This window comes from Protopterus annectens, chromosome 4.part1, assembly GCF_019279795.1.
Source record: "Protopterus annectens isolate FY-2018-M chromosome 4.part1, PAN1.0, whole genome shotgun sequence".
Taxonomy (NCBI): domain Eukaryota; kingdom Metazoa; phylum Chordata; order Ceratodontiformes; family Protopteridae; genus Protopterus; species Protopterus annectens.
The window spans coordinates 145,287,541-145,310,085 of NC_056734.1; the positions used below are offsets into that span (position 1 = coordinate 145,287,541).

The 22,545-nt window shown below is 40.4% G+C and overlaps 1 protein-coding gene across 1 annotated transcript in view; it reads left to right on the plus strand.

Annotated features, from left to right (window-relative positions):
• The window catches only part of LOC122801189 (collagen alpha-4(IV) chain-like), a 1,621,248-nt gene that overhangs the window by 607,499 nt on the left and 991,204 nt on the right, over positions 1-22,545 (plus strand). The window contains exon 10 of the mRNA XM_044070748.1: positions 22,155-22,217. Coding sequence (XP_043926683.1) covers positions 22,155-22,217 — 63 coding nt within the window. The remainder of the gene's footprint in view (positions 1-22,154; positions 22,218-22,545) is intronic.

Sequence of the window (22,545 nt, forward strand, 5' to 3'; positions counted from 1 at the left end):
GTTGTACTTAAATTGGGTAATAGACAAACGCAGCTTCACATAGATTCATGACTTCAGGATTGGAGGATATATTTGTAACAGTCTGTAACTTGTCTGACAGCCTGCAAGGAAAGATCAGTCCAATAAGTTTTTATACACTAATTCCAGATCAGACCAGGTAGTTATTTCTCTGGTGAGCCCAACTGGAGCTAAACATCTGGTTAATACCAATCCATCCCCTTCTGACAAGGATGGGAAATCTTTTGATAGATTTGAGAAAAAAAGTTTACTGTTTTGCAACATTTATTTTTTCGAATTTTCAGCTGTTGAGCTTGTATATTAAAGTTTATGTTTGCCTATTTTGAGAACTTGGGGAATATTATGGCATCTGTTTCCTCTTCTGAGAAAAACACACCTCTGTGTAAGTTAAGTCTCAACTGGCTACCAACTGTTTGAAATGTGCTTATGATTCTGCTAATGCAACTGCCCAGGCTGCTGCCACTGGAACTGTCACAAGGAAGTTATATTGGTTCCATACTTAAAACCTTCCTGTGGGTGTCAAAACTGAAATTTTGAATTTCCCCTTAAAGTTTTACATTTTGGATCATCTGTTGCTTAAGTCCTTAGTAAGTGTGATGACAGGATTAAGTTGATTCAGTGAATGTTTCAAATTGTTCATCCTTCTTTCTCCAAGTTTGTTAAGCGGTTGAATTCTGCCTTTGCAACTTTTTCAAAAAAACAAAAGAACCAAACACAGCAAGCTGCTGGTAAACAGTCTTTTAAAAATAATGGCAGGGATATTCCAACAACAACAAAAAAACGTAAAACCACCCAGAAGAAATGACAGTCTAATATGTCTGAATGACTATCTGTAAGACTCCCCTCTCCCTTCCCACTCTGGCAAAACTTTAATTCTTTCAAAGGGTCTGAAGCTCCATTTTGTCCTTTGGCAACTGATTGTTTCAGACACATGGGTTCTGGGAATAATTCATCAAGGTTACATATGGTGGTGAGAGTCTCCCTCCTTTTTAAGGGATTCCCACTCATTGCCCAGACCAACCTCCTCTTTTCATTCAGCATCTGCTGTCTCAGTGGATGATAGAAGCAATCACTCCTGAGCAAGGAGAAGGATTTTATTCACAAATGGTTCTTGTGCTTAAGAAAGAAAGGAAATTCATGGAAACCAGTTCTGAATCTTTCCTTTCTAAACTTGCTTGCATTAGTACCCCAGTTCAAAATTGCATCTATTCACAACCTGTTGTCTCTCATTCTCCATTTGTGTTTACTTATGACCTTTGATTTAAAAACTGCTTATAATCATATTCCTATAGATCCAGATTTCAGATGTTCTTTAAAGTTTTCTGTGTCTGGATCATTCTATCAGTTCTCTACCTTACCCTATGGACAATCCACTGCACCAAAAGTGCTCACAAAATGTTCATCTCCAGTTATAGCTCACTGCATGCTGGAGGATATCCACAGTTTTCTATTTGTAGACACCTTGCTTTTATTTGCGTAGTCTTTTTCAAAGTATCAGGAATCTCTCACTTTGGTGAGGGATGTCCTACACAGACTGGGATGCCAGGGAATATACAAAAGTCTTGTCTGACTCCTTCTTGCTGGGGTGTCACTTAAATGCCTCTATTCATAGAGTTTTTCTTTCACAGGAGAAAGTAGGATATGTATATTGATATGTCCATGAGTTTTTCCACTCTGACTACTGTCACATCGTAGGTATTTTTTAGGATTCTGTGTCCCATGGCATCTATTATTTTCATGATTCCTCTGTCAAGACTCCATATGAGAAAAAAAATCAGTGGTACATAAAATCTGCATGGTCCCAACACTAACATCCCGTTACAATCCAAATTTCAGTTTTGGGTTTTGGAAAAAGTGAGATTGTTTGGCTGGAGACACCAATATTATCAAAATCCTGGTGTCTCGTTCCCCTCTAGTTCCAGCATAGTGTGTAATTAAAGATGCTTCAGACTTTGCTTAGTGAGCAGTGTCTATAGGAATACAATTTCAGGGTCTTTGGAACATAAAAGACAGAACAAAGCACTTAAACATAAAAGAGATGTTGGTACTCATAAATACTGTCAACTCTGTTGATCATCTGTGGTCCCCAGGACGATTACAAGTGTTTACAGAGAACAGCACAGTGATGTGATACATAAACAAACAGGAGAGAACCAAATCTTATCCTCTGTGCAGACTAGCCATCACAGCCTGAGATATACTTTTTAGCACAATCTGACTCTAAAGGTACCTTACATACCATCAAAGCAGAATTGTGTGGCAGATAAGCTGAGAGGGACCAGGGCAGACCATCACAAATGGAATCTGACTCAGGTGTTTTCCAGGAAATGTTCCATCTGTGAGGAACATGTCAAATATATATTTTTGCCTCCTCTCACAAAAATCAATTTGCACAACTCTGCTCCAGGACTCAGTGCAAGGCCTGGAAGACAGATTATTTTTGTTTTCCTTGGATAGGAATGTTTCTGTATGCGTTTCCATCATTCCTACTCATATCCAGAGTCATTCAGAAGATTCAGAAGGACTCTCCAAACATCACTGCAATTACTACCTTTTGGCCCAGTTACTAGAAATCATATATTAGTAAATGAAAAAAAAATTCTAGTTGGTGTCAAAAGAGGAAACAGCACCCTTCCAGGGATAGTGTTTTTGGTGTCTATATTATATTTTCGAAAGTTTCAAACATCAAAAACCATATGGTCAACACCATATGAGCAATGTTTGAAATTTTGAAAATATAATAAAAAAATAAAAATAAAAAACTATACTTACCCAAACGCTGTAGGCAGGGGGAAAGCCCCCCTGCACCCCACCATGTGGGTGGCTGTGCCCCCACACCCCCACTACTTAAATATTCCTATTCCAAGATCGCATTCCATTGAAGTAAAGGGAAAATATTCCCTACAGCGATTTCTGTGTTACACGCATGACGTTTCGATGTTTCAACTAATCAGGTTTGCTCAATACGCGTTCGCCGTTTACAATTTTCGATCACACGATAGGAACCCGTGTTTCTGTGTGTTTCTATCCTTTGGCTTATTTTACTCTTCCATCAAGGTTACTTTGTTGGCCATTTCAGCATGTCTGCCCATGGATCCCCTGTCTCAATGTAATTTCATGTAACAATGATTTTGAAATGGCTATTGTATACTGATTCTCCTAGAAAAAGGTAGCTCCTCCTTGGAATCTTAATTTTGTCTTGGAAAAAATGACGGTTAATCCAATTGGATCAGCTCATCTGTTTAACCTGAGCTTTTTAACATGGAAAACTGTGTCATTGGTACCTGTGGTTTTTAACATGGAAAACTGTCTCATTGGTACCTGAGGTTTTTAACATGGAAAACTGTCTCATTGGTACCTGAGTTTTTTTTAACATGTAAACTGTCTCATTGGTACCTGAGGTTTTTAACATAGAAAACTGTGTCATTGGTACTTGAGTTTTTTAACATGGAAAACTGTCTCATTGGTACCTGAGGTTTTTAACATGGAAAACTGTCTCATTGGTACCTGAGGTTTTTAACATGGAAAACTGTCTCATTGGTACCTGAGGTTTTTTAACATGGAAACTGTCTCATTGGTACCTGAGGTTTTTAACATGGAAAACTGTGTCATTGGTACCTGAGGTTTTTAACGTGGAAAACTGCGTCATTGGTACCTGAGGTTTTTAACATGGAAAACTGTCTCATTGGTACCTGATGTTTTTAACATGGAAAACTGTCTCATTGGTACCTGAGGTTTTTAACATGGAAAACTGTGTCATTGGTTGCTTTTACCTTTATAAAACAGTATCTGAGATGAAACGTCTTACTATGGGTCAACCTTATCTCATTTTACAAAAAGATATGGATTCCTTGAGCATACATACTTAATTTATGCCTTAACTGGTGTCTGCGTTTTCCTTGCACCAAGCTAACCATCTCCCTGTCTTCTTTCAGGAATCTAAACACAAGGGAGAAAGGGTACATCATACCTTGGATGTCCACAGACAGCTCAGGTACTGTCTTAACAGAGAAAAATCTTTTATGAACTCAGATCAGTTGTTCATCTCTTAGAAAGGTGAGGAAAAAGGACAACATCTGTCAAAGCAAACTATTCCGAATGGAAGTCTCATGCTATTACCTTCTATTATACCCGCTACAACAAGGCAATTCCAGGTAGGGTCAAGGCTCATTCTGCCAGGGTCATGGATTTATCTTTGACTTTTTGTCATGAGTTGGATTCTAGAAGTATTCTAGAAGAAGCAATTTGGTCTTCTGTAAACACATTTACAAAGAACTATAAACTAGATGCCTTCTTCCGGACTAATACAGGCTTTGCTGGGAACATTCTCCCCTCATCCTTCCTTCTCCCAGTCAGGGTAAGCTATGATAATCTACCCACATGGCTATGGCTACTGCATCAATGAACATAATATGGAACATAGTACAGGTCTGTAAGTAAACTTACCATAACAATAGATGCCTGAATGATCACTGCTGCAGTAGCTGCTCCCTCTCACCTTCTTCCTTATTTTTGTATGTTTTTGCTCCCCTATATATTTATTTATTTATTTATTACTTTCCTAACACTGAACCTTTCAGGGCTGTAGCCTCCCTGTCTCATTTGGCATGAAATCTCTAAGGGTTTGGCATCCAATCACTCCTTTTCTTCAGCATTAGCTGAATAAAGGTTTGGGTGTATGAAAGGTGTCCTTAAAGCTTTGGAAGCTGGCCACCTGTTATATCATTAGCAGGATATAACGCATATAGCTAATGCTACTGAAGCAGCGATCTATTAGAACATCTACTGTTATGGTAAGTTTACCTGTGCAACAGTACTTTGTGTGACTATGATAGCAAAGGATAGGTGAGATATGACAATGGAAGGTGGAGTCTGGAGGTCATGTAAAGAGTTCTTACAGTGTTATATGAAAAAGTGACAATAAGTTATGCTAAAGATGATATGGTAAAATGGGTTACAAATTTCAGTTAAATGAAGAGAATATGGTAAAGAACTGAAATTATTATTTCTGGATTCATAGGTTCATAGGTTCATACTAGGCTATCTGCCCTAGGGCATTTATAAGCCTAGCCAGAGTGTGTTTGGCTTTCGCCACCCATTTTAAATTAATTTTGCTATTCCCTTTTTCGAGGTTAGTATACTGTGCCTCTGTCTAACAGTGACACAGAAGTGATACCCGGGGTAAACCTACGCTCTCCCATCCACTCATCAAGATTCCTCTTGAAGAGAGTCAATGAGGGACTCTGCCTAACCTGGACTGGGATTTTATTCCAGAGTGAAGGGAGCCTCTGGGTTATGAATCTGTCCCTCCAGCATGTCCTATTTATTTCAGTGCTGAGGTTCAAGTGTCTTGAGCGCGTGGCTCGATGGGATTTGGATTTTCTGAGGTGCAGCATGTCCATTCATTCCGGGTTGGACATGGCTTTATACGTCAGGCACAGATCACCTCTGAGCAGGCGGTATGCCACTGAGTAGAGCTGGAGTTGCTTTAACCGGGCAGCATATGGCATCTGTTTGAGCCCTTTGATCCATTTGGTGAGGTACTTTTGGGGTCTTTCCAGTTGCTGCAGGTGTCTGGTAAGGTACATCCTAAAAGGGGCATTGTACTCAATTATGGGCCTGATGAGGGATGAGTAAAGAGGCACGATGACCTCCCCTGATCTAGATGTGAATCCCTTCATGATTAGGTGGGCTATATAAAATGTTCTTCTAGCCACTTTGGCCACGTGGTTGTCAAATGAGAGATTGCTATCAACTTGGGTCCCCAGGTCCCTAATTACTTCTTCTGTACTTGATGGATTACCACCTATGTGGTAATTTGTGGGCACTTTGTTTTTGCCAAAGGGGATGACTATACACTTTTTGGCATTTAGCTTGAGGCCATGGCTCTGGCACCAGTTGTCTGTTTCTATGAGGCCCTTTTGGAGGATGCTTGTGTCGGCTGGAGAGTCGATTATGGTGCCCAGTTTGCAGTCATTAATATGCTTTTCAAGACTGCATAACAATCTGAAAAAAATACTACTTTTTTCAAAAGTTAGACATCTGGAAATAACAAAGCTGTATAATTATACATCTTTATGCAGGGTGGGTTTTAATTTCATCCTTTTCAGTTCTGACTTTAGTAGACAGACTTTCTGAAAAATAAGAAAGTTCAAACAGCCCAGATAATCTCTTGATAGTTACTCAGAAGAACATGAAAAGTCTATCATTTGATTAGCTTTATAGTTGTGGGAGACTACGTTTGCAAGTAGATCCATTATTTGAGACAGCACAGCTGCTAAATTGCACACTGATTATATTCTGTATATCAGGAATGGCATGGTCATTACAATAACCTCAATCTTTTGGAATAAGATACAGATTAGCTGTTTAGCAGAAGAGTGTTCTGCCATTGTTGAAGTACTGCCAGGTTTAATAACTGTTTTTATGGCTGTGGCAAAATATTTACATAATGAACTGTTCACTTTTGGTTAACAGCTATAGTTATTGTATGGTTTTTAAAATCACAGAACGGGTGTGAAATACCAAAATGTTTGCATCTTACCTGGGTTCCCCTTTCTAGCAAATTTTAAGAAATCCTCACCTTGGAAGATGCAGACATTGTGCAGTCATGAAGACCTGGTTCAAGGCTGTGGAGACCATGTCAGCCATACTGGGTTATACCTCCTTCCACATGTTCAGACCCAAACTGAAGGAGTAAAAACTAAAGGAGGCAGTGTATCAATATTCATTAAAGATAAATACACATCCAGACTGGTAAACAGTATGATTCCCTGGAGACACTGCAGGTGCAATTAACTGTTCGTAGGACACCTATTCAAGTCACTGCCAGCTACAAGACCCCCTCCATGAATCAGGATACCCACTTTACCTATTTTGGATCTACCTGAGTCTATCAAGATACCTCTGAACACCATGACTTTGGGTGACTTTAACTACCCATCCAGTGACTGCGTAAATGACTTGTGCTCAAACTCACTTGCCCAAAGTTTCCTCGACTTCGTTAACTCCATTGCCCTGGACCAGCTGGTTGACACCCCCACAAGGATGCCAAAATCCTGGATCTGGTGCTTACCAATATGGGGAAACTACTGTATCACCCCTGCTATGGGGTCTTCCCTGTTGAGATCTGACCTCAAATTGGTCTCATTCGAAGTAACTATTACAACTGACCCTCCCCAGAAACAACTAAACTAAAAAACTTCTCCAAAGCAGATTACCACCTCTTGCGGGATAGTATAAATAGCTTCACTGCACTTCCTTCCTCAGATGGAACTGGCAGCTATGCCAAGCTCTACATTAATGTTTTATGCAATCCCCTGTATAACTGCATTGACTTTGGCTGTACCAGATAGGACAAAAACAAGCTCCTCAAGTAAAAGAAAATCTGCCTGGTGGACAACTGCCATTAACAGGTTTGACAATAAGAGGAAGAAATTCCTGTCTAAGAGTAAGAGGGAACGAGTCCTTCTAAAATGGAAAGACTCCCTCCTCAACTTAAATAAGCAAATAAGACTTCTTGTGAAGTCCTCCATAGCAAACTTTGAGTCCAAAATCGGTTCCTCAACAAAGGACAACCACAAAGAATTCTATAGTTACATCCATAACGTAAAAGGAAAGGCCCAGATTTGTGCCAAACTAACAGTTAATGATACCACATATACTGAGCTTGTGGACATAGCTAACCTGTTGGCCAACAGGTTCTGTGAAAACTTCACTTTCCCTGTCCCTGCCACACCTGCCGCATGACATCCCTAACACCTGTCCCCTACCTTGTATCTCTAAAGAGAAGGTCGTAAATGCCCTCTCTAAGGCCAAAAACACAGCATCTGTGGGACCTGATAACATCTCAGGCTGCATCCTGCATGGGCTCCAGCATGAATGAACAACACCATTAGGTGCCCTTTTCAATTGTAGTCTAAGCACTGGCTTCATACCAGCTGAATGGAAAACAGCCACCATTATTCCCTTGCGTAGAGGTGGTGCTTCCACTGATCCCAGGAACTATAGACCTATTAGCCTGACTAGCCTTATCTACAAGGTCATGGAGCAAATCATCATGGACCTTATCAATAAAGATATAGGTAATCTCCAAACACTTGACCCTACTCAGTTTGTTTTTTGTCAAGGGGAGCACATGCCTGTTAAACCTGGTGGACTTCTTCAGGACAGTCATCAAGGCCCTGGTCAAGGGGAAATCTGTGCATACAACTTACCTAGACTTAACCAAGGTGTTTGACCCTATCTCACACTCAGGCATCATTGAGAATATCACCCAAGTAGGCATCACTCCTTATATCATTAAATGATTCACTAACTGGTTCACTGACAGAACTCATATAGTCAAAATAGGGGAATCCACCTCCAACAGCAGACCTGTAACCAGTGGTGGTCCACAGGGATCAGTCCTGGGACCTTTACTGTTTGGAATCTACTTCTCCAAAATACAAGCAAAAACTAAAGGTGTGTGGCTGACAAAGTTTGCTGATGACAGCAAACTGGGTGCAGTCATAGAATCTCCAAGTGATGTCAACATCCTACAAGAGGGTCTTACACAACCAAATGACTGGTGCCAAAATCATGGCCTTAAACTCAATGCAAAAAATGCATTATCATTCCTTTCAGTACAAGCAATCTTCCTGCTAACTATCACATCAATAGCAAAACCTTAAGTATGCACTCAGTGGTGAGTGACCTAGGCACACAGGTTGACAGCAACCTTACCTTTGACCACCATGTCTCCACAGTGGTGAAAAGGGCATTCTGTATTGCTCATAAGTAAGGGCATTGCCTTGAGAAAAAAAGAAGTTATAGCCTCCCTGTACTCTTTCCTCATCAGGCCAATAAATGAGTACATCACCCCTTTTGGTATGTACCTTTGCAAGCATGTGCAGCAATCGGAGAAACCACAAAGGTTCCTCACAAGGAAAATTCAAGGTCTTCAGCATCTGTCCTATGGGGATCATCTGAAATCACTGTCACTTTATTCTGTTTCATACAGACTACTCAGAGGTGATCTCTGCCTTGCATACAAGGTAATCTTTGACCCTGCTTTATTGGAAATGCTTAATATCCATAAGTCAAATGGTACGTGGGTTACTTGCTCTAAAGACCTTAACCTGATATGTGACATTAATAAAACCTGCTGGAGGGACAGATTTGTCTCCCAGAGGTTACCACACCTATGAAACAGATTGCATGATACTTCATGTCAAACAGAGCACCTCATTGGCCCTTTTCAAACCCAATCTGGACGATTGGATAGGTGACCATAAATTCACCCTGGGAGTTCCACCTGTGTCCCTCTTGGATAGGGGCAATAGGTGCTGATCATGGTAATAAGCATAAGAACTTAGTACGCTTGTAAGGGCCCTAGGGCCATTAGTCTAGTAACTTCCTATGAGCCAATGAAATCATTCACTTATATAAACTACAAAAAGTATTTGTCTCATTTACTTAAATTGTGTAATATTCATTTATTTTCATCTATTGCCTGAATTTCACAGAGCTCAGAAAGCAGCAGTGTGTAAGTCTGGAATCCTATATATGTAATGAATTAAGCTTCATTGACTTGTTATTTCATTTCATTGATGTTTAAAATCCAGCTTTTGGACTTGTGCCACTAAAGTGATCGACTTCGGTTGTTTGTCATGGTTGATAGTTGATAAGTTAGGAATAACCAACAGATCATGGTCGCCAGTGTTTCTCCAGAACATCAGCGGGGATTCATTAGCTTCAAAATAGTTCTGAAATATGCTTTTTAACAAAAGTTACATTCTCAGATTTAAATATAAAATATTAAGCCTTATTCCACAAACAAACTGCTGTCTAGGAAGAGATTCTGGCCAGGATTCTTAGGTATAAATCCCTATGTCACAAGATGGGTTGCCAACTGGCTCACGGACAGAACCCACACTGTGAAAGTAGCGGATTACAAATCCGACTTCAGACCAGTGACAAGTGGAGTACCACAGGGTTCAGTCCTGGGTCCTCTCCTGTTTGGTATCTACTACTCTGAAGTGCAGGCTAACACAGAAGGTCTTTGCCTAACAAAGTTTGCAGATGACTGCAAACTAGGAGCCATAATCGAAACTCCTAATGATGTGGACAAACTGCAAAAAGGCCTCACTGAGACAGATACTTGGTGTCAAAGTCATGGCCTGAAGCTCAATGCCAAAAAGCGTATTGTCATCCCCTTTGGTAAAAACTCTGTACCCATGAACTACCACATAGCTGGTAGTCTACTTAATGCCGAAAATGTGATAAGAGACCTTGGGACACAGGTGGATAGTAGTCTCTCCTTTGATAATCACATCGCCACAGTGGTCAGGAAATCCTTCTACGTGGCTCATCTCATCACAAAAGGATTTTCATCCAGAAAAAAAGAGGTCATTGTTCCCCTCTACTCATCAATCATTAGACCCATTATAGAGTACAACGCCCCTTTTGGTATGTACCTCACAAGACATCTACAACAACTGGAAAGACCACAGAAATACCTCACAAAGAGGATTACTGGCCTCAAACAGATGCCCTGCGCAGACCGTCTCAAAAAACTACAGCTTTACTCCATCGCATATCGCCTACTCAGGGGCCTATCTCTGCCTAACATACAAAGCTATGTCAAACCCAGAGCTGTTGGACATGCTCCACTTAAAGAAATCCCAATCCCTCCGAGCTACACGCTCTAGGGACCTAAACCTTGTCATCACAATAAACAGAACATGCTGGAGGGATAGATTCCTGTCCCAGAGATTTCCCAAACTCTGGAACAGACTACCTATCTATGTCAAACAGAGCTCCTCATTAGCACTCTTCAAGAAAAATCTTGATGATTGGATGGGAAATGAGAAATTCACCCCAGGGATCACTTCTGTGGCTCTGTTCGACAGGGGCACAGGAAAATGATTTTCTTGGGTGGCGAAAGTCAGGGTACATTTTTTGGCTAGGCTTATATAGGCTCTAGGGCCAATAGCCTAGTACCTACCTATGAACCTATGATCCTAAGTTGAATAATAATCAGCCACATGCAGACTGGTGCAGGCTTGGAGTGACTCAAAGTCCCACTTTGTGTTATAGTGCAGACAGCCTAAATGTGTACTGGGGGCATATGGAAATGATTATCTAATTACATGAAAGGAGTTGAGTGTAAACTGAAGTCATAACAATAGTAAAATCTGTACAAGGAAGGTGAGCAGTCACAATTCATAGTGGTCTCTATGGGAAATTCTGCAGCTCGGTGTACCTGACTATAAAAAAGCAAGTTATTCCACGAATTCATCATTGTATATATCAAGAATGTTCAGAGTCATTACAGCTTTCATCAAACATGCTACTTTAATCATTAGAACCCCTGTTACCTGACTGTATGTGTGATGTAAACAATACTGTCAGTGGGCAGTTTATCACAATTTCCCTGATCAAGTGGTTATTGATCACTTTAGATTTGATCAGGACATTGCAGACGCCTTGAGTGACCTCTAATACTAACACAAGGAATCGACAGGAATGAGTAGCCTTTCCATACATGTGCAGATCAAGGTATATACATGATTTTCTATACTGGCTACAGAACACTCAGGACACATACTTCATAGGCATCTGACTCTAGAATACTCAAGTTCCATGATATAAAGCTTCTGCATGTGGAGAATCCTAAATTATTTCTTAACACGTTACAGTTGCAAACTAACACCATGTGTGTCTTACATGACATCACCCAATCACTGAGTACTGGGTGCCATAGATTGCAATAACAGCCCAACCTGACTCACAGTCACAAACGTTTGTAAACAGGAAGGGCTACCATTACATGGTCTGGTTGTGTATGATATATTTTGTATCATAACTGACATGTCCACACAACAGGCAGTCAGTTAGCATGATTCACATATCTGGCACACATCTCGGCTATATCACTGCTTCCTCACTACTGAAATTCCACTGTGCCATCTAGTTGGTAAGCGTAGGGTGCCGTGGCTAATAGTAATGTGTATACCTACATTTATGGTGTGCCCAGATGTCATAGACTCCACCAAAATGGTTATGCTCTGTTGAAAATTATGCTAAATACCAAACTGGAGTTCTTGCTTATGATACCCATACTGAGCCCACAGATTTTGAATGAACATCAGTATGGAACTTCTGATGTACTCCCCCACAGCATCACAGAGCATGTGTTCAGCTTGCTTAAAGCCTGCTTTCACTGCCTTGACAAGTTTAAGGGGCCACTGCAGTACAGTGTTGCCATGGTCTGCAGGATATACACAGTATGTTGCAAGCTCCATGATATGGTAATGAGGAGACGGTCTAGGTAGCCACAGGATACTGGTTTGTGAGACTGTGCATGTATACACACACACGCACACACATGCACATGCAGACACACACACACACACACACACACACACACACACACACACACACACACACACACAGTCATCAATGGAGGCAGGTCAAGACCACTGACCAAACAACCACACAGTGCTTTCCTAGACAGCAGCAGTGTGATTGTGGTATGATGATGTGGGAATGGGAGTCTTAAGTTGATATGCATTCTTTGTCATGGGCAGTTCCCGCTTTGATGCAGTTGGGCTGCCACAACATAACCAGGGTCCGCAGCTACCATGCTGGCTGGTGGCCTTAGGACATGTGATCTCACCTGATAGGGATGGTGTGAGACTGAAAGACTTTGACCAGGATGAGATTTGCTCCAGTTTTACTGCCAGTAAAGGTTGAGTATCACGCCCCCCATGATGACAGCTGATACAGTACAGTACATGCCTAGATACTTATGAGAACTGTACTCTCTGTGATGGACCCCATACACAGCACACTGACACATCTGTTATATCTGGGATTATTGCCTGAGTTCTGATAACACTGATATTGTGAGCTGGGTTGGCAGCACTGGCAGTCCTTGACATGCATTTGGACAGGGAAGTGGTGTGTTCTACTAAAGGCCTCAAAAGACCAGTCACTACTATGACCATGGCTTCCATGTCCACACAGATGAGACCTGCCTGACAAGCCAGCAGGCAGATCTATGCTGGACTGGGTTTCAGGAGATTGTGCTGGAATGATGCTGTAAATACATCTGCTGACTGAGGCTGAGTGCAACCCACATATCAGGGGCAAACTGTGACACATGCTGGTGTCACGCACTTTAGATGTAATGCACTCATACGATTGCACAATTACAGAGGAACCATAACTGGTGATTGAAGCCATGGGAGGATTCTCATTGAGGATGATTAGTACTCAGATGTAAAGCATTAACTTTCTGTGTTGGAGACATCACACATTCAGCCTTTATTGTGTGTGGATATCCATGTAATACAGAGACAGACAATGCTACAGTGTCATCAGATATCTGTGTCTCGTGGTTGTCATCATCATTATCCTCCTCTTCATCATTTGTATCAGTTCCTATGTGAGTGCAAGCATTAGCCTGCTATTGTGCTCGGAATCTACAGGTGTCACTGTCACGGTACTGTGCTAAGGTAATACACAATAATGACACTCTGATGTGTGCATAAGTACCTCTGCCAAATCCATGTCCTTGTGGAATGCACATTAAGGATGCCCATGCAATGTACACAAAATAGCCCCAGCCTATCTCTACTGCCATCCTGATGCCTGGCTGGATACCTAATGTGCCCATAACAAAACATAGCTAACATTTTCTGTGATCAGCCACAGTCTCTATCTGGAGTGCTAATGTGCAGAAATCTTTTGAAAGAACTACTAACTTAATGTATCATCCACTGGGACACACAAGTGGTAGGGAAATCCTGAAGTAAGTGTCTACTTCTCCATGGATGAATTTAGAACCATTGTCCTCCTGCAGGAAAAACAAGAACTCCTCTGGCTCTGTCAGCATGAATGTCCGCTAATCCCTAGGGCCAACCTCTCAGTTCTATGGAATGTGCCTTTGCCTTGGAATTGTAAAGCATGACCATGACGTGCTAATTACTCTGCACTAATATGCAGTGCAATCCACCCATGGCATTTATGACATGGACTGCTACCTTCCATACCTGATCATGTAAAGTCTGGTCAGCTCTCCCTGTCCTGAACAGAGGCTGGCCATGTGTTCAGAGCACTTGCAACATGGTATCTCTTTCTGCAAGGCTGGAATTTTCCAGCTTCTGACATTTCACTATGTACTGTGGACATGTCGGCACCTATGAACACAGAACTCATTGGTCAGGTCAGACCATAAGCTAATCACCCTTAACATCGACATCCCACCCCCACCCCTCCAGTAAGGAAACCTCCATAAAAAACTTCTCCAAAGCCAACTTCATGCTACTCAAGTCAGAAGTTACAAACATCATGATACCCATGCAGACGGGAACTGAAAGTTTGACTGCCGAGTTCTACATTAAGGCACTGTACGAGCACATCCACTCAAGCATGAATCGTGCCATCCCAAATAGAAGCAAGATGCTCTCCTCCAAAAAAAGGAAGCCAATTTGGTGGCCCCCTGCTATAAACAAACTTTACAACAAAAGGAAGAAACTGTTGCAGAAAAGAGGAAAATCCCAGGATGCAAAAAACGCCCTTACCAGCCTCAGTAAGAAACTGAGATCCCTCATAAAATCCTCCAAAGCTAGTTACAAAAATAAAATTGCCAAAGATTCCAAAGACAACCACAAGGCATTCTATAACTATGTCAAGAATCTAAATGGCAATGCTAAGATATGCTCTGAGCTACAACAGAATGACATTAAATATACTGATCCCAAGGATATTGCCAATATCCTGGCAGATTGATTCTGTGCCAACTTCACTCCCCTCTCACCCCCTAAATGGCCAATCTCAATACTGGAAAATTGCCAAATTCTGGTAATAACAGCCACACAGGTAAAAAACGCACTCTCAAAGCTAAGAATACAGCATCCATGGGACCAGATGACATCCCGGGCTGTGTACTACATGAACTACAAAATGAACTACCACCTCACCTAAGTGTCATGTTTAATCATACCCTCACCTCAGGCTTCGTGCCCACTTAGTGGCGCACAGCTACAGTTATCCCACCCCACAAGGGGGGATCCACCTTGGATCCTGGGAACTACTGCTCCATCAGTCTGACGAGCCTGATCTGCAAGGCTATGGAGTGTATTATCATGGAACTTATAAATAAAGACATTGGCAACCTTAAAACACTGGACCCCACCCAGTTTGGGTTCATGAAGGGCCGATCTTGTCTCCTGAACCTGATTGACTTCTTCAAATCAGTCTCCAGAGCCGTGGACGAGGGTAAGGCAGTCCACACAGCCTATCTGGACCTCATCAAGGCCTTTGACACCATCCCCCACTCTGGAATCATAGATAAACTTACTAAGCTGGGCATTAATGACTGTATCACTCGATGGGTTGCCAAATGGCTTACTGACAGAACCCACACTGTAAAAGTAGCTGACTTCAAATCCAGCTCCAGACAGGAAACAAGTGGAGTACCTCAGGGTTCAGTCCTGGGACCTCTATTGTTTGGCATCTACTTAAAGAAATCCCAAGCCCTCAGAGCCACATGCTCCAGGGATATAAACCTTGTCATCACAATAAATAAAACATGCTGGAGAGATAGGTTCCTGACCCAGAGACTCCCCAGACTCTGAAATAGACTGCCCATACATGTCAAGCAGAGTACCTCTTTGGCCCTCTTCAAAAGAAACCTTGGCGATTGGATGGGAGAAAGGAAATTCACCCCGGTAACCACCATTGTCATGGCTCTAACCTAGTACATCAAAATATATAAGTCAATGCATTTTTATTGCTAAATTTATATTTTTCTTTTTAATGCTCTTTAAGTTTTGGATGACTTGTCACTACTAGTAAGCATTTGTCAAAGTCATCTTAGGAAACCTGTCTGCTACTGTTTGCATCTTCCAAGTCAGGTGGAGATGGAGGTGGTGGAGGTACTGGATGCAATATGCCTAGAACTCTGTTATGTCATGGAGTGATGTGGCACCATTTCATGGTGACTACACACTACCTGGTGTCCCCGTATATACATATATATATATATATATATATATATATATATATATATATATGTATATATATATATATATATATATATATATATATGTATCTATATATATATATATATATATATATATATATATATGTATGGGTCTACCTGATAACACCGGCACGCCAAAATACTGACAATGAAATAACCGACACGACCAAACCGAAAGTTCAAAAACATGAAACTTCACATGTCTGACAAACCACAATCCCAACAATCAACAAAACAAATAACTTTCCCGAAAAACACACACACAACACAAGCACACCAAAAACCTTACAAACCAACCCTAAACTTTACATACACAACTATATATGCACTAACCTTAACCCAAACCCTAACGCTAAGGTCCGTCACTATCACACACTTACCTTACCCGCACCCTAACCCTAACTCACTTAATCCACCCCTAACCCCTAAATCTGTTACTATCACACACTTACCTTACCCGTACCCTAACCCTAACTCACTTAATCCACCCCTAACCCTTAAGTCTGTCACTATCGCACACGTATCTTACCCACACCCTAACCCTAAGTCACTTAACCCGACCCTAAACCTAAAGTCCATCACTATCGCACACTTACCTCACCCGCACCCTACCCTAACATCCGTCACTATCACACACTTACCTTAACCTCACCCTGACCCTAACATCAGTCCCTATCGCACACTTACCTTAACATGTCGGTGTTCTCAGTGTCGAGATTCTCAACTGTCAGTCTTCTCTGTTGTCAATCTTCCGGTGTCTGTTATCTCGCTGTCGGTCATTTGCAGTTTCGGTTAATTCAGGTAGACCTATATATATATATATATATATATATATATATATATATATATATATATACATATATATGTATCTAAATATATGTGTATATATATATATATATATATATATATATATATATATATATATATATATATATATATATATATATGTGTGTGTGTGTGTGTATATGTATCTATACATATATATATACATTTATATATGTATGTGTGCATGTATATATGTGTGCATGTATATATATATATGTATACATATATATATATGTATATATATATATATGTGTGTGTGTGTGTGTGTGTGTGTGTGTGTGTGTGTGTACATATATATATATATATATATATATATATATATATATATATATATATATATATATATATAGTGCTGTGGTAGCGTTGTCGCCTCACAGTTAGACGCGTTGCCCGTTCGATTCTCAGTTAGAGTGTCTTCTGTGTGACGACATACGTGAACGGGCGTTCCTTCATTGAAGGTTGTGCGTTAGGCCCGGCAAGCCAGCAAGTAAAACTCTACTGCCAATCATTAGCAGACCGGAGTTCCGCTGTGGTAACGCCTAACCGGGAAAAAGCCGAAAGACACAAATAAACAAACATATATATATTTATGTATATATATATATATATATATATATATATATATATATTTATATATATATATATATATATATATATATATATATATATATATATATATATGTGTGTGTGTGTGTGTGTGTGTGTGTATATATAGATATAGATATATATAAATATATATATATATATATATATATATATATATATATATATATATATATATATCGATGTATATAAAATGTCATAGTCTGCTCAAGTCCATTAACCTATGCATGGTGGGGACACACATGCCTACTGCCTAACATGCAGTTTTGGGGGCTTAATTATAGGATTGCTCAGGCTTTTTATCTTACAATTATCTTCATTATCTGATGTGCTCTTTCTTTTTCAACTTCAGCAGAGAGTACGACATCAGTCATGTCACCTTCTGCAGGAAGCAGGAGAGGCTTGTAGCCAGCCATATTTAGTTATCCTCAACAAGTGTTGGAATACTGTAAACTAAATTCAGTCCAGTTTCAGGATAGAGTTACTTATGGCCAGCTTCTGATATTTTCTCCTCACTGCAAGTCCAGATTATCGATTTCCTCAGCAGAAAACTCTGCCATGTTCCACCATCCAGGCTGTAGATGAGGTGCATGTGGTCAGGGAGGTGGTGTTCCTCACAAATGTATTTCATAGAAAGCCTTCTCAGTCAGATTGCAGATTTGGTTACCTAGCTGGTCCTTATCTTCAGGCCAGATAAGGAGGGTATGTCCCATGCCACTGCCCACCCTTATCCATCACATGGTGATTGATCTCTGTAATGTCCCATTGGGCTAGGATGGAAGATGTCACACCAGCTGCTCCTACCCTCACCATATAGGTTCATAGAAAGGTTCATAGATTAGTACTAAGCTAACTGCCCTTGCGAGCCATTTTAAGCCTAGCCAATTATCCCTTGTGAGACTCAAACCCTGCACCTTGTGTTTGGAAGGCAAACACTTTAACCATTAGGCCACCCTCTCTTCCTCTTGGGTCCAGCCCCATATTCCAGGCCTTTTCCTATTCTCTTCATCACCATTTGTCTGCCGTTTGTCTCCATCCACCCCATGTTTCTTCATCCTAATGTGGGTTACCTCCTATTTGTGCTGTTCTATGTGTGTCTGTCTGTTTCTGCACTCTGTCTCAGCCCTTTCTTTCCTACTTTCTTTCCCTTTGACCCTTTCCTTTATCCCCCTTTCTGTATATAAAGAAAAATAGGGACCAATTCATGCAAAAATATATTGCTCTCCTCTCATTCTGCACACTTGGCTTGACCCTTTGCTTGCTGTTCCCCCATTTATATTTTTCCATACACCCTTTCTTCTTTTTTATGCATCAAATAGGTATCCACATATGTAGTGACCAAAGTAGTGCCCCTGCAAATACTATATGGCTACTTTGCTTCCTGTGGTGTTTTGTCTCATTCTGCTGAAGAACACACTACTCCATGCAGCCTAGCTCATATCAGCATTGCATCACATTGAGATCTTTCAGTCTGAGTTCACATTTTGTTTTCTGTCAAAGTCAAGTAATATAGTGCATGACTACTCACTGAATTGTGTCTTGTGTTTCTGAATATGAATTTCACTGTACTACTATGTTTATTTCTGCAGTTTCACTGCATGGCTAAGTTCTGCTGATTATTTATGCCCTGTGTTATCAAACACCTTCCTTTAAATATTCAATGTTTTCCTATATCGCTGTTCAGTGCAGCTTAACTGTGCAAGGCTTCTGCTGGAAAAGTGTGTCTATAAATCTTAGTCTGTGTTTCTTCTAGCAGTCTGTGGAATTAGAGCTTTTAGTAATGAATCATGATACTTTATAGATGCTAAAAGGGTGCTTATTCCAAAAACAAATGTACAAATAAGTCAGAATCCATAGTAGCTTGTGCACCCATGTAGAAGTTGTGTGTGTTCTACTTTGATCAAATATTCTTGATGGGATGTAAAAGATAATGTAAATATTTATTTATTCCTTCCATCCTTTATTTATTCATTCATTCATCCTCTCGTTATATGATTAATCCAGATAGGGATAACGAGAAATTGGAATCTGCCCCTGCAGTCAATGGGTGCAAGACAGAGATACTATCCCTCTATTAGGTGCCATCCCATCACAGGGCGAGTCGCGGGCACACACACACACACACACACACACACACACACACACACACACACACACACAGAAATAGCTTTGCATTGTGAACACATTAGTTTGTGTTTTTTTTTTTTTTTTTTTTTTTTATTACTGGGATTGGGGAGGCAATGAAAGCTTTCAATCCATGGATATGAAAGTGGTATGGGTGAATTTTGAGAATTTTGATAAGAACTTTCCAAAGGCTTCCTCTGTAATGTATACATCTTTTAAAAAGTGTCCCTTTAATGTATTTTATTTTATTCTAATCTTCATTTTCTAATAGTTATCATGATATTCTTTCCAGCTTTTAAAAGATGGTAACATTTTAAAAATGGTTTGACTAAGATCACTTCCTACTTTGACTTAAACTGATCACATGGACCTGGAGAGTGACCAGCAGTATCTCTCTGTTTTGATGCATTTGTCATTGTTTTAATCAACATTACGATATCTAGGATTTAACACGTGAAGCAAAGCTAAACTACAGTTTGGTGTGAACAGCCTTCATATTCCAGGTCACACGTTTACCGAATACAAGGCATACAGGTTGAACCATCACTCAGGCATATGCAAATTGATTGAATATCACTATTGGCTGAAAATGATGACCAGAAGAAAAAGAATTAGCTCTTTTTAGGAGCCAAGGCTCCCATCCCCTCATAAAGAGGGTTATACCCTGTATAAAATTTATTTAATATAATTATCTCCAAGGCCATGGCATTTTCAAAACGTGGAACATTCACTATCGTGTTCAATGCCTATCTTCTTGTTTCAACTTGTAGTACTATTGTGTCACTATCCAAGTATCCTACTTCTAAAATTAAGGTCTGATTTCTGAGTACCAGGGGTTTGTGTTATTATGGCAGTGTTTGACTTGCTATGTATGGCTAATTTTTGCTATTTTAATTTTGCATTATAGATACAACAAATGCACATAATCAGTTTGTATTACCTGAGCAAAATTAAAATATTTTTGAAACCCGTTACAACTAAATTCTTCTGATGTCATTCAAGTTTTGTTTAAATACTTTCCTAGTAGCCAGGTTAGTTATGAAAACACTAGTTTGGTATATAAAATATTGGGTAAATATCTTCATAACACATAATTTTCAAAATGCAGATCGCCTCAAAGCCCTGTCTCTATACTCTGTCTTCTATAGACTACCAAGAGGTGATCTTTGCCTTGCATACAAGGCATCCCTGGACCTCACTCTGATGAACCTTTTGCAAATCTGCAAAGCAAACAGCATCGGCACTACTAGATCTAAAGACTTTTCATTTTGCTTGCAACATAAATAGGACATGTTGGAGAGACCAATACATATCTTAGATAATTCCCATTCTCTGGAATAGGCTCCCAATCCATGTGAAACAAAATCCTTCCCTAACCCTGTTTAAGTGTAACTTGAACCATTGGATGTGAATTTGAAAATTCACCATTGGTCTGGAGCCTATGTCTCTGATGGACACAGGCAGCCAGTAAATCAGGTGATAACCAACAATCACCCCCCTATATAAATCTCTAAAACATATAACTTGTGGGACACATCTGGGTTGCATGACTAGGCTTATGAAAACCCTAGAGGTTGTTAGCCTAGTATACACCTATGAACATATAAACCTATAACTATCATTTCAGTCTGATGTACTGTTAGCAGCATTTCTGTTTATAAAGTCTTTCGGCTTTTCCCGGTTAGGGGTCGCCATAGCGGAACTCCCATCTGCTAATGATTGGCAGTTGATTTTTACAGTGCCAAGTTGCCAGCCCGACGCCCAACCTTCAAAGAAAGCATGCCCATTCACGCACACCCCTCACTGCATGTCTTTAATGTCACTCGACCACGTAGAGGACATGCAGACTCCACACAGAAGGCGCTCTAGCCGAGAATCAAATGGGAGAACCTCTTGCTGTGAGGCGACAACGCTAACCGCTACACCACCGTTGCATAAGAATGTATTTTTTGTTATTTAGCAGTTTTAAATGTATTTTGTCCTCCACTGCCTGCCATCCATACGCCCTCCTGCAATCATTCAAACAAATTTGTTTATTGGAGGTGTTTTCCAATTTTAAATCTAGACCCTCTTTCTCTTAGCAATGGGCATGCATACACTCAGATGCAACTTTCTGCACTGCCTTCCTGTTCCCCTGCACACCCCATTGAAACTACCATATGTACATGCCTTGTCAGAGCGCAGCAAACATCCAGACTCATCCATTGCATACCTTGCATCTTTCTGTCTGGTATGTGCTGGTACTGCAACAAATCAGACTACCTCCTTTCCCACAGATGGGCAACTTGGCATTGAACTGTCATTCCCAACCTTCCTACATGTCTCCTGCAGCACTCAAATCATCAAGCAATCTTATGCTGCCTGAACCCCAGTCAGCTTTCTCCTTGTATGTCCCAGGGTCAGTCCTGTTAAGTACTGTTTTCATTGTTCAGAAGTATATGCAGATTTGCATAGTATCTAGTTTATTTTGTTCCCATGAGTAAGTATACTGAATAATATAATATTGTTCTTGTCAATAATAATAATATGATGCATTTATTTTTACTTATAGGGTCAACAAGGAGACATTGGTAGTGTGGGTCCTGTTGGACAACCAGGCATAACAGGGGATTCAGTAAGTATCCTTTATTAATATACATATATATAAACAGCTATATCACTTGTGTATGTCCTACTGCAAAACACAGTATTATGACTGAGTCCCTGATCATAAATCATTTTTATGTGTTTAGGTTCAGAGGTAGTTACTAGACATGCAGTTTAGGAGACAATTAATGATCCTATCCCAAACTGCCAGTTGCCCCAAAGCACACACTGCCTTGTTGAATGACTTGCTCAATGTCACACAGGAAATGAAGGCCTAGAGAATCAAACCCTGCACCGCAGGAAGTAGCTCATTAACAGCCCATAGCCATAATCCTCTGTACAAACTGACAGTTTGA